This window comes from Aethalodelphis obliquidens, unplaced genomic scaffold, assembly GCF_003676395.1.
Source record: "Aethalodelphis obliquidens isolate GAN/ISIS:26980383/991018 unplaced genomic scaffold, ASM367639v1 scaffold14, whole genome shotgun sequence".
NCBI classification, from domain to species: domain Eukaryota; kingdom Metazoa; phylum Chordata; class Mammalia; order Artiodactyla; family Delphinidae; genus Aethalodelphis; species Aethalodelphis obliquidens.
In genome coordinates this window covers 4087949-4099441 of record NW_020837958.1, presented here as the reverse complement: position 1 = coordinate 4099441, position 11493 = coordinate 4087949, and the positions used below count along the sequence as shown (strand labels likewise).

The following is an 11493-nucleotide window of genomic DNA, read 5'->3' as shown; positions in this document are numbered from 1 at the left end:
ACCTGCTGCCAACTCCCAGGGCCACCTCACAAAGGGCGCGCGTTCTGGGGCTCCGCGTCAGCACCAGCGCCGGGGCCAGGCTGGAAACCTCCACGCTGAGGTTGGTGGTTTGATTTTACTGAGGCTATGGACCCGCAGAGGCCACACCACACCGTGTTGCTGCCATCACTGGTTACGGGCACAGGTCTCAGTTCAGACCCTGACCTCGCCTCTTGCTAGGCGGACACATCACTTCATCTCTGTGGGCCTCGGCTCCCTCACCTGTGAGGCAAGGTACACACGTGTGTACCTAGGGACTGGCACACAGGAGGCCCTGAGCAGAGGTCACAGTCACCGAACCCTCACACCTGGAGCCCCCACCGCTCCCACTCAGCCTCATCCCCTCCTCCCGCCCCCACCACTGCCCCACCTCTCCCTCCCGTGCCTCCGCAATCCCAGGAAGGTCCTGCCAGCTAGCGGGCCCAGAGCAGGCGACTGAGCAGAGCCTGCTCTGAGGGCCTTCCCCACGCCGCTCCCCGCAGCTTAGAAGAGCCTGGCCCCGGGACGCCACAGGCCCTGCCACCACCCCTGAGGCTGACAGGGATTTCAGGTTAGGTGGCAAAGCCTGGGACCTGGTCCCCTCGAGCATAAGCTTCCCGAGGGCAGGGACTACAGGAAGCCCAGTACTTGACACCCAGCGGGTGCTCGGTAAACACTTGTTGAATGAATAAATGCAGCGTGACGGTAGGCTGGAGACCGAGTCTCTTCACAGGCCTGCAGCAAGGCCGTGCGGCCCTCTGGTTCCTGCCCGGCCCCCATTCACACGTTGTGGACCTGGCTCATGTTCGAAGCCACACGCTGACTTCCCACTGACCACCTCTCTTTCTGTGTCCTGGACACGGCTGGCTCCCACAAGCCTACTCAGCATCCTCTGTCCCCACCAAGGTTCCCTCCACACCCCCCACCCCCCGACCCGGCCAGGAACCACAAGTTCCAGACGCTCTGGCTCTGCCTAACTCCAAACCCCTCATTTCCTTGCCTCCGAGACGCCCCCCTCTTCCTCTCTATCCACAACCAGTCCCCATGGCCTGGCTAGGTTACACCAAAACCCCTCTCCCTCCTGCCACTGTCTTCATTCAACCCCATCCACTGTGGCAGGTCTCCAGCCACAGCGTCCTGCTCCATTTTCCACCCCTACTCACGGGCCACCCTGCACACCACCAGTGCTGAGATGAGTTTTGAAACAGGTCCCCTCCCCACCGCCTCCTAAAGGCAGGTCCGAGTTTCTTGCCTGGTATTCGACAGCCCAGTGGATTTGGCCCTGACCTCCCCCTCCAACCTCATCCCCTCGGCTCCCACCGACTCCCCTCCGCTCCAGCAGGGGCTTCACCCCACTGCAACACTACGCATGCTGTTTCTGCACACGCAGCCTCTGCTCCCAGTTTGCCCAGTGCCCAACAGATGAAGTTTTACCAGTTTAAAAGCCTGCTTAAATGGAGGGTTCCCTGACCAGCATACCCTCCGGCTGGTCCCAGCGGGCAGGCAGCCCCACTTGCACGGCTCCAATCTGACCACTTTCCCTGCACGCTTCCACCTACTGCAATAACCCAGGGCACTGATGCGTCCACACATCTGTCTCCCCTATCGTCAAGAGTGAGGGCAAGGAGCTGGGCCTGACTCATTTCTGACCGCACATCACAAGGCACAGAGCCCACTACACGGCAAGTGCCCAGCAACGCCTGCTAGGCAACCCAAAGTCACGGGTCTCGAGTGATGACCGCCTGAAGGCTCAGTACCTTCATCCCCGAGCCAGGACCTGAGTGGGGCTTCTCAAGAGGCACTTGGGGAAAGCAGTCAGGGAAGGGCCGGCCCCTCCCGGGATGGAGCTAAGGCAGAGCCAACACAGTGCAGATGGAGCCCTCTTAGAACCTAAATGGCTGCCCGTCTGGCTAGAAACTTGAGCAGGAGCATGTGGTCTGCTCACAGCACAAAGGCAGCAAAGGCCGAGGAAGGAGGAAGTCCAGGCAGAAAGAGCAGCTGCACCATCCAAACCCCTCTACCATCCCCAGCAGCGTGCATGGCTCCACCGCAGGCCCGGCCACCAGGGAAAACATGGGGGAGACCCCAGCTCATACCGCGTGAACCTGCACCCGGCTTTCCCCGGAGCCTCTCAGGCTCCCATCCCTGCCAACCTTACCACCGCCCCGGTGTCAGCCCCAATGCTGGCTGGTGCCTGACGCTCCTTTCCCACAGCAGAACAGCCTTTTGCTCTCAAGCAGGAGTTCAGGACTTGAGGTGCCGCTCTGCACTGAGCCGGGCCCACCATCACCGGGCTCCACCACGGAGCGGCTGGCAGGCAACAGGCCCCGGCAGGGGGAGGGGCAGACAGAGGCTCCGGCCAGAAGACACAGGGGCAGCTGTCATCCACTGTCTAGGTTCAGCCTCGTTTGTCGTCAATAGGGACCGGTGAGAGAGAAGCAGCGTTCACTCCCGCAGCTGTGGTGGCAGGCAGGTTCCCATGCTCGGTGAGGTGAAACGCCAGCTTTCTGTGGCTGGAGGAGCCCAGGTCCCAGTCCTAGCGGTGGCTTCCCAGCTCAGTGACAAGGTGCAGGCTTGTGTCTCCATCACTGGAGGATGCAAAGTCAAAAGGCTATTAGGGGAGATCTAGTGGTGACCAGGGCTGTGTGCAGAGCCTGGCCAGGGTGGGAGCGCCAGGCACCCTGGGCAGTGGGCACGGAAAGGTCACAGGCTTGGACACTGCCAGAGTCAGTTTTATTAGGGCAGAGGGGACCAGGGGACTGAAGGGTTGAGGCACCCCCTGCCCTTCCCCACACCCCAATTGTGGAATGTCTGTCAGCCCCAACTGTAGAAATAAATTTTCTGCCAGGTAGGCAAGTAATCCATGAGTGGCCCTGCAATGACAGAGAGAGGAACAAATTCAGGGCTGAGAGCCAGACTCCAACCTGGCTCTGCTCTACCCAGGGCCCTTCTAAGCCACTGCTGCCCCAATACAGCTGCTCCCATCCACATGGCAGGAGCCCCCAACTCTGCCACCTCCTCCCCCAGCATTGGCAGCGATATCTGTCCTCGTTTACAGACAAGGAGTTTCAGGCTCAGAGCAACCACACGGCTGTCCAGTTGTACATGCTGACGGCCCCAGCCCAGTGCCTCTCTGCTGCGGTGGGATCTCCAAACAGGCTTCTCCAGCAGGCTTCATTCCCGCCATACAGTCTCCACCCACAGAAGCCAGTCTCTTACCACTCGAGAAGCTGTCACCCACCCAACCTGACCTCCCGGGCTCCCTCTCCCAACTGTGCCAAGAATCATATTACAAGGAGACAAAGAGAAAACAGAGTGATGGGCCACACATGAGATCTGACACACTCAATAATCATCACATCTCCGCCCCATGCTTACTTGTGACCAGGCCAATGCCTGGGACATGGTCTGCCAGCAGCTGGAGCAAAAAGAGGATCTTGGCCCTGCAAGAAAGGAGCAGGTTGAGTAGGCGGTATGGGTCCCTGCAAATGCAGGTGCTAAGAAGCCTCCACTGACTACCTGACTAAAGGCAGTGCCTCTCCGAAGACAGAAGGTCACTCTGTGGATCAAGCACATCCTCCAGGACAGAAGGACGAGACCTCTGGTCCTGCCGTCCCCCAGCCACATGCCTGGAAAGCTCACACCTCAGCCCGCAACTGGAAAGCAGCCGGGCTCTAGACACTATATTGTGTGACAATAAAAAAAGCAGAAGGAAGATGCTCTTCCCAGCCTACACCCCAGAGGCCCCTCAGCATCCTGCTCCCTGTTCTCTGGGGAAACAAGAAATTTCTCTGACGGGTTTCTGGACCACCCTTCTCAGTCCAGGCCACTGCCCTAAGGGTGCTGGACTGGCAAGGTCAGCAGGAGACCGAGCCAAACTGGAGGTCTGCAGCCTGGGAAGCCACCTCTGCCATTACCATCTCCCAACCCCTCAGTTTAATGAGATACTGGGGCTATAATGTTTCCTCTGTAGAGTGCAAGCAATCTGTAGGGGGGAGGTCATATGATCCAAATAAGTCTCCAGAATGTTTCCTCTAGAGTATGGAATAGGATTTGGCTTTAGTACCTTATGAGCTTTTAAACTTACCTGAAAATAGGAACTGCCAGGCAGTTACTTTCACTCAGGTGGTTATTAAACATGACCTAAGCTTACTTTCTATTGTCTCACAAAGTAAACAGAGGTTGTACGGACAAAACGTTAAGTACAATTGCAACTGAACACTCCAGACTTTAAGCAGCATACTTGTTATGACCTGGACAGAGGGGGTCCCGGGAGCCTCCAGTCTGTCTCACAGCCCCAGTCGCTGTACAGGGACCCCTCGTCAAATCTCGGTCTGACCTCAGGAGAGGTCTTTGGGAGACTCGGCCCCAGCAGGCCTCTCTCTGTCTGGCTGTGGCTGGGAGCTCTGGACCCTCACAGGGGATGGAGTGAGGGCTGGGCAAGGCAGGGACGGGTCAGGAGAGTACACGGACGTGGAATCTGGCTCTGCCACTGGCTAGTGGTTCCGTTTCAGTTTCCCAGCCTCTTTGAACCTCAAGTGTCTCCTGTGAGAAGTGGGGATAATTCCAACTATTTGAAAGGACGATGGGCAAGCGAGCCGAGGATGTACTGACAGAAAGTTCACACCCATGACCCCAGTGGCCCTGCCCTCAGCGAGCTGCCTACCAACAACAGCTGAAGCTGCACCCAGGGGGGACGGCCCCGAGAAATCAGGGAGTGACCGCACCAGGAACAGCACATAGTGCGTGCTCAGTGAACCCAGATCAGGGAAGGAGGGGGGAAGGGAAAGCATGAACAGGGGTGGGGCACCGTGACCCACTTCCCTCCCCTCTGCTTCGCCGAGGTGGGCCCTGCCATTCTAGGGGCCGGATCCTTACTCGGAGAAGCGGTCGTAGAACGGGGAGCGCAGCAGATAGTAGAGCAGCAAGATGGTCCGGCGCCGCAGCTCCAGCCGCTCCCTCCGGGTCAGGCCCTTCCTCTCGCTCAGGAGGCTCAGGCTGGGGGGAGCGGACAAGGTTAGGACCAGCAACAAGAGTAACAGGGACCCCTGCCTGCCCAGGTGACGCCAGGCCTGCAGCACAAAGCCCAGCAGAGGGAATGGAGCCCCCAGGCAGGCCCAGGCTCACCTGGTCACATCCACGACACCAGACAGGAGCCAGGGTGTCCACGACCGCTGACCCCATAGGCCCAGGCTGAGCACTGACGGCCAAGGCGTCAAGGATGTCTCCAGCACGTGGCCCGCCCTGCCCACTCCCGTCTATCCCGCCCCAGCCCAGGCCAAAGATACAGTGCAGCAGGGGCCGGGCAATATACAAGGACTCTGCGATGGTCTCCTGCAGCCCCAGCGGGGTGGGGGTGATGCTCAGCTCCTCGTGCTGCTGCTGCCGTCCCTCCCGCTGCTGGGGGGCTCCCCAGTGCCTTGAGTGCAGGGACGGAGCTAGAACACAAGAGCAGCAGATGAGCAGCCAGGCCCAAGCCGGGGCGGGGCAGGGGGAGGGCGGGCAGTGACGAAAGCCAGGCCCTCAGGCCCATGCTGACCTCAGCACCGAGGTACCGAGGTGCCGCATCTGGCTACATCCTACACTTACTGTCCTGGAGAGTTCGCACCACTCGCTTTGACCGCTTCCCCACATATGACTGCTCCTGGCTGCCCAGGCTGCGGTCACCATCTAGAAGGAACAGACACAACGTCTTACTGTCAGAGGGACATGTTTCCAGCAGAGCCTGCAAAGAATGTGCGCGCAGTGAACGCCTGTGGGCTAAGGGAAGAATGGATACGCTTGTACTAGAGCAGAAGCTAAGTCAAGGACACCACAGCAGACGCTGTGGCTGGGAGCTGTCCACGGTGGGGAGCATTCTGCAGCCCTCCCCAGCCTGAGGAAAGGCCGGTAATCACCTGTGGCAGACGAGCCAGCCAAGAACCAAGGCTTCCCAGGCTCTGGAACAAGGCAGGGAAGACCCTTGGTCTATGGGGACCACAGCACCAAAGTGGCCATACTGGCACTTCCCTGGCAGTCCAGTGGTTAAGACCCTGCACTTCCACTGCCAGGGTCGTGAGTCCAATCCCTGGTCAGGGAACTAAGATTCCGCATGCCGCGCTGCACGGCCACACAAAAAACAAAAAAAACGAAGGGCTGTATCTTCTCAGTGCTTTGCTTTCAACATGACCATGAAGAGAAGGGAAGAGAGACAAAGAACTGCCCCCACCCAAGGTCAGGAGAGTAAGGCCCAGAGGCCAACAGATGATGGGCCCAAAGCCTTGAAGGGACAGATCTGCTGGGTACCCTGCCTCATGAGGCTGTGCTCTTGATACAGAACCAGGCCCGAGACAAGACTGGCAAGACCCCTGCCTCCCACTGATGTTCTGTGCCCTCTTCTTGCAGCCCACAAAAAAGAATGAGGATTCTGACATCAAAAGTCCTGAGTTTAGGATCTAATCCTGCCTCTGACCTCATCATTCTTTTTCTTCTCTAAAGTACAGGGTGATGAAAACAAAATGAGTTGACGAGGACAGATGTGCTCCACAAACGACAATGCCGTATTCACGTTGGTCAGCTCTAAATCTACAGATCAGTCCCATGCCCTGTTTCACTCCAGAGCAGGGAAGCAGCTTACCCTGTGACGGTGCCTGGGCCTCCCTGTCCAGCGGAACGATGGGGGGTGAGGTCTGGAGACCAGCCTTGAACCAGATCAGCAGGAACATCCGCAGTACAGCCCTGGGTTGGGAGTACGGCGAGGCTGGCGTGGGGAGGTGGCTAGCCAGCCGGGGGTCAGGGCTGCTCTGCTGAACACCATCTGTACAGCTGGCCTCAGGTACCCCCACCCAGGGCTGGCCCCCCACATTCCCAACATACTTGGCCAGCTGGATGAGGGCAACGACGAGCCAACGTCCCACTTCGCCCCACACCTTGGCAGCCCCCATCTCCATGAACACCTCCACGCACTCCAGCACGCTCAGCCATGTCAGCAGCTTTTGCTGGGACAGGGACTGCAAGAACCCCAGGCCAATAGGTCAGGGGGCACCCCCCAGTTTCAGCCCCTCCCCCTAGAGGACGCCTCTGACAAGAGATGGGGATTTTCCTCCTTCCAAGACTAAGGGTGTAAGCCTGAGTTCTCCTGCTGGGAAAGGCTATCCTACCCTCTGACACCCAGTCTCTTCACCTGATAAGGGCACCTGAACACTTCACCTAATGCGACGGCTTGAGGCTCAGACGGATGCAGCCTCATCTCGTAACTGTATGAGATCATAACATGTGCTACCACAGGGGCTGGTGGTTACTAGTTTGTTCCCGAGCCCCCATGCTTCCCACCCTCAGGTCCTGGCACAATTCTTACCACAGGTAACTTTCTTCGAAGCTCCTTCCGTAGGATCCCGTCATTGAGCAGCACGAGCAGGTTGGAGGCAGAGTACACTGAGGGGTAGAGTGTGGCCTTGAGAGGCTGGCTCTGTAGCCTCTACCCCCTCACCTTCTCCCTAGCGCGGCAGGGATCACCTGTCACCTGCTGTGCTCAGCCACCCACACACTGTGGAAACCAACATGTCTCCCCACCCACTTCCTCAGAACTCCACACTCCCCAAAATGATCTCTCAGGTGGGCGGCTGGAACAAGAAAGGATGGTTTGATCTCTATGACAAAACAGCTACTGCCCTGCTGGATAGCACTGGTCATCCAGCTGCCCAGAAGTGCCCATCATGCTCCAGACAGACACAGATGTGCAGTCTCACTTCCTGGCCTTTGCTCTCTCTCTGCAGCCTGTCCCTGAAAGTTTGTTCCATCTCTACCTTTCAAAAGCTAGCTCACCCTTTCAGGACCTGTACCTCCTGTACTCACTGGGTGAACACCACTGAGGCAGTTACAGTCTGCGGAGTCTGGAATCTGGGAGATCTGGGTTTGAATCCTGGTTCTGGGACCTTCAGTGGCTGTTCCTTAACCTCATTTAAACTTCTGTCCCCTTAACTGGACAATGAGGACCACAGCAGTACCCACCTCACATGACTGTAGAGAGGATTAAGTGAGCAAAAGCAGAAAGAGTGTTTCGCTCAGCCTCCTGACCAGTCAAGGCCCCCAGACACGTCTCTCAACTATGGAGACATACACGGAGGACCTAGGATAGTGGACGCTGTACCCTTGTCTGATTCAGTCACTGAACAGGATGAGCTAACGGGAAATCTGAAACGGGGTGGTCACCTCTCTGGGAAGCCCTCCCCCACCCTACCGCCCCCCACTCTCCCCAAAGCCCGGCTCACCCAGCTCTGACAGCTCGTGCGAATCTGCGAAACGACCTGGGGAGAAAGCACAGAAGGAGGCGTCGATGAGAGTTTGCCTCACCACGCGGCTTCGGGTCCCTGGACGTTCCCGCCCTACGCCCTACGGGAACCTGGAAGGAACTTCTCAGAGCTTTCACTACCCTGACTCCGCAGGGAAGGGAGCCAGTGGGGTCAGAGTCCCGAAGGGATTGGTCAATGGTCAGGGTGGCACCTGCCAGCAGGTAACTGAGGCCCCGCACTGCCGTCTCCAGCTGGGCCGTGGCAGCCGGGTGACGAGTCACGTACTCCTGGTAGAGGAGGCCCAGGAGCCGCAGCTTCTCCATCCTGCCCTCGGGACCGATAGACCCACGGACCTACAGCGCGACTGGCTACGGCGCCCTGCTTCCGGCGCACTCCTTCCCGCTTCCGGTCTTAGGCCCGCCTCTGCGTTGCTTAACTTCCGCGGGCCAGAAGAACGGTGACTTGAAGGGCCATTGAACGACTCTTCACCCCATTTCGTAAATCACCCCCCACCAGGGTAGCGTTAACCAACTCCGGGCCTAATCTCGCCCTCCCTACTCCTTCAGGTCATTGGTTAACACACTGCGCTCCCGACCCCAACTGTCCGAACTGGCTCTTCCGCCTTCCGGGTTGGCTGTCCTTGCGCCTGCGCAGTTATAGCTCCAGGAACGCTTCCCGCGGCAGTCTGAACAGTTCATTCTAGAGTGGAGACCAAAAGGCTAAGGTCTTTCCAATAGAACGCCGACAGGCTCGAACGGGAGGACTGGATTTTCAAGAGCTGCGAGGTAGCGCGCAGAAAGGAGCCTCCGTCAGACTTGGGGAGGTGCGGGGACAGCCTAAGGACAGTCGCGTTTGGCAAGTTGCCTTGTCTCCCGACCCCCACCAGAGGTAGTGCTGGGGAAACTGAGGCAGCGAGGAGTCCAGCCTCTCACGCACTCACGATCCCCTAGCCAGCACCGTTAGTGCCTCGGCTTTGGCCCCAGCACCCACATGGACTGTGCCCCCCTCCAAAAGCGCCCACCCGCAGACCCATCTTCACAGAGAAAACCCTGGCCCGGGCTTCTGCTCTCGGCTCAGGGTGACCTTAATCAGGACTTTCCCTTCCTTGGGCCTCAGGTTTCCCCATCTGTAAAATGGTTAGAGGGCAGGCTTGGTCCTCGAACTCGGGATCAACCTCAAAGCGCTTTTCGGCACTCGGGTGCACCTTCCGGCTCTCAGTTTCTCCCCAAGAAATGGGGGCTTCTCCAGGGAATCTCTTCCAAGACGGGACAGCCTCCCCGAAAGGGGCGGCGGCGGGAGAGGAGCGCCCAGAGGTAGAGGGAACGGATGCTCTGGAGACGCCGCCGCCGATTGGCTGTGAGCAAAGGGGCGGGGCATGGCTGGGGCCGCGGGGCTGCGCCGTTATGGTACTCTGAGAATAGTACTGTACTACATTGTTTTACCTAATCCGCTCCACCAGATACTATCTCCACAAGAGGAAAGGATCCGCTTAAGAACGCCCAGTCAAGACTGGAATCCTGGTCTAGTCTGACCACAGAATCTAGGCATTTTAACACAGCCACCAAGAAACCACAGGTCATCCTTGCATTCCCTCCTGCAAGCCTCTTCCCCAGCTTAGTTTTCTTCTATATCAGGTGGGGAATCGAATCGTAACTGCCCTCCCCACCCATGCCAAGGAATGAAAACTCGGAGCCTAAGGAGAGGCAAAGGTCCTGGAGAACAGAGGTGGCGGCCATGGGCATCATCTACACCATTTTTCACCACTTCCTGGGTGCCAGGTTCGCTCACACTTGACTCCTCCTAGCCACCTGTCTAGGTTGGTGTGAGCTACTTTTCACAGATGGGGAATAAGAGGCCCAAGGAGGGGAAAGGACTTGTCTCAGGAGGTCACACACAGCATGGCACTGGCCGAACAGACCACAGTGAGAGTCTCCTGTGATAGGGCCCTGTCTCCTACTGTCCACGGCTCAGCAAGAGCAGCGACTGTTGAGGCCACTTGGTCATGAGTCAAGTTAGCAACTGGGATTAAGACCAGTGCTCAGGGCATTTAGCGTGGGGCTCTTTCTCCCTTCCTCCCTACATCTCATCATCTTAATGAACTTGTTCCCCAAACCTCATCAGTGGTACTCCTCTAGCCCCTCCGTCTGCGGCTGCAGAGAGAATGAGGAAGGGAACTGTGCGGTTTCTTCAGCACTCCCAGGGCTGTTGGTTCTGTGCTTCTGGGGAGGAGAGAGGCACACCGCCGCCTCCCCCCCCCCCCACGTTCTTGGACAGAATATAAGGGACACTGGGGCTGGAGCCTCTTTCTCTTCCCTCCCTCAGGACTGGGAAGGAAGGGATCATGAGCTCAGCCAGGCTGGCAGCAGCAGGGCTGCCTGAATTTCCTCTTCAGATCCTGTGCCTGATTAGGTCTCAGAGACAAAGAGTGGCCGTGTGTGCAGGAGGTTCCCAGGGCAACCCCGCCCTACTGGGCCCCTGCCTGGATTTGGTCACCTGGCTGGGCTTTGAAGGGCCTTTGGGCAGGTTGGACCTGATCCTGCCTCCTTCACTCTGCCCTGAACCACAGGGGAAGAGAGCTAGACCAGTCCGACAGGTCTAGCTCAGATGTGGACACTGAGGCTCAGAGAGGGGGCCTGACTAGTCTAAGGTCACACAGCGAAGTCCTGGGCAGAGCTGGGTCTCGGGCCTAGAAGACCAGCACCCTTTCATATGCCCATGCCTATCTCGCTTTCCCCCTCCACACCCCAGAAGAATTTCTCGGAGGCCCAGCAAGCATCTCAGCACCTCAATGTCCCCTGAGTGGTAAGGTTGAAAAAGGGGTGGGGCCAGCACTGTGAATGACTACCGTCACTCTGCAGACCCAGCTCCCTCCACAAACTCCCTGGTCAGGCCCTCCCCTGTACCCTATCTGCTCTCTTACATCTAACCCCCCCAGTCTCTGTTGAGGGGCTTGGGGAGGGATTCACCCACACCCACCCCATCTCCAGGCTAGAGATGAGGATTAGGGGACTGGAGGCTCGAAGCTCCAGACGCATGGGTGGACCCTACATCCCCTCATGTCCTCTCAGTTCCTACATGTTTGAGGAGCCACATCAGTCTCCATGGTAACCACTGCCCCTGGCCTCCAAAGGCCCAAAGCCAGACCTTCCTTGCAGACTCCCCATTTCCCAGAGAAAGGCATCCTGGCCTCAGAGCAGGAGGCTTG

The 11493-nt window shown here is 58.2% G+C and overlaps 1 protein-coding gene across 7 annotated transcripts; it reads right to left on the bottom strand.

Annotated features, from left to right (window-relative positions):
* Positions 1 to 2: 2 nt before the first annotated feature.
* PEX16 (peroxisomal biogenesis factor 16) lies at positions 3 to 9638 on the bottom strand. 7 transcript variants are annotated; one of them, XR_003434455.1, is made up of 12 exons: positions 9394 to 9638; positions 8899 to 9066; positions 8268 to 8303; positions 7355 to 7431; positions 6635 to 7007; positions 5608 to 5688; positions 5307 to 5456; positions 5146 to 5222; positions 4897 to 5016; positions 3397 to 3461; positions 2177 to 2891; positions 3 to 261 (listed from the first exon to the last, which is right to left on the bottom strand). XR_003434455.1 is itself a non-coding variant. In XM_027114912.1 (11 exons), exons 1-11 carry the CDS (start codon positions 8609 to 8611, stop codon positions 2633 to 2635), a joined length of 1212 nt encoding a protein of 403 aa, XP_026970713.1. In that variant the 5' UTR covers positions 8612 to 8892; the 3' UTR covers positions 2177 to 2632. The 7 variants fall into 7 exon arrangements, 4 of the variants coding, with proteins under 4 accessions (XP_026970712.1, XP_026970713.1, XP_026970715.1 ...); XR_003434456.1 differs by lacking the exons at positions 8899 to 9066; positions 9394 to 9638 and adding an exon at positions 8574 to 8892 and having other exon boundaries at positions 5 to 261; XR_003434457.1 differs by lacking the exons at positions 8899 to 9066; positions 9394 to 9638 and adding an exon at positions 8642 to 8892 and having other exon boundaries at positions 5 to 261.
* Between the last annotated feature and the right edge of the window lie 1855 nt (positions 9639 to 11493).

What these genes read in the sequence shown, in the direction of transcription:
- PEX16 (XM_027114911.1), bottom strand. Translation starts at nt 8,611, where the DNA reads ATGGAGAAGCTGCGGCTCCTGGGCCTCCTCTACCAGGAGTACGTGACT. An exon ending in GCACGAGCTGTCAGAGCTGG is followed by an intron (nt 7,432 to 8,267) that starts GTGAGCCGGGCT and finishes TCTACCCCTCAG; the next exon opens with TGTACTCTGCCTCCAACCTG. An exon ending in TTCGAAGAAAGTTACCTGTG is followed by an intron (nt 7,008 to 7,354) that starts GTAAGAATTGTG and finishes GGGTTCTTGCAG; the next exon opens with TCCCTGTCCCAGCAAAAGCT.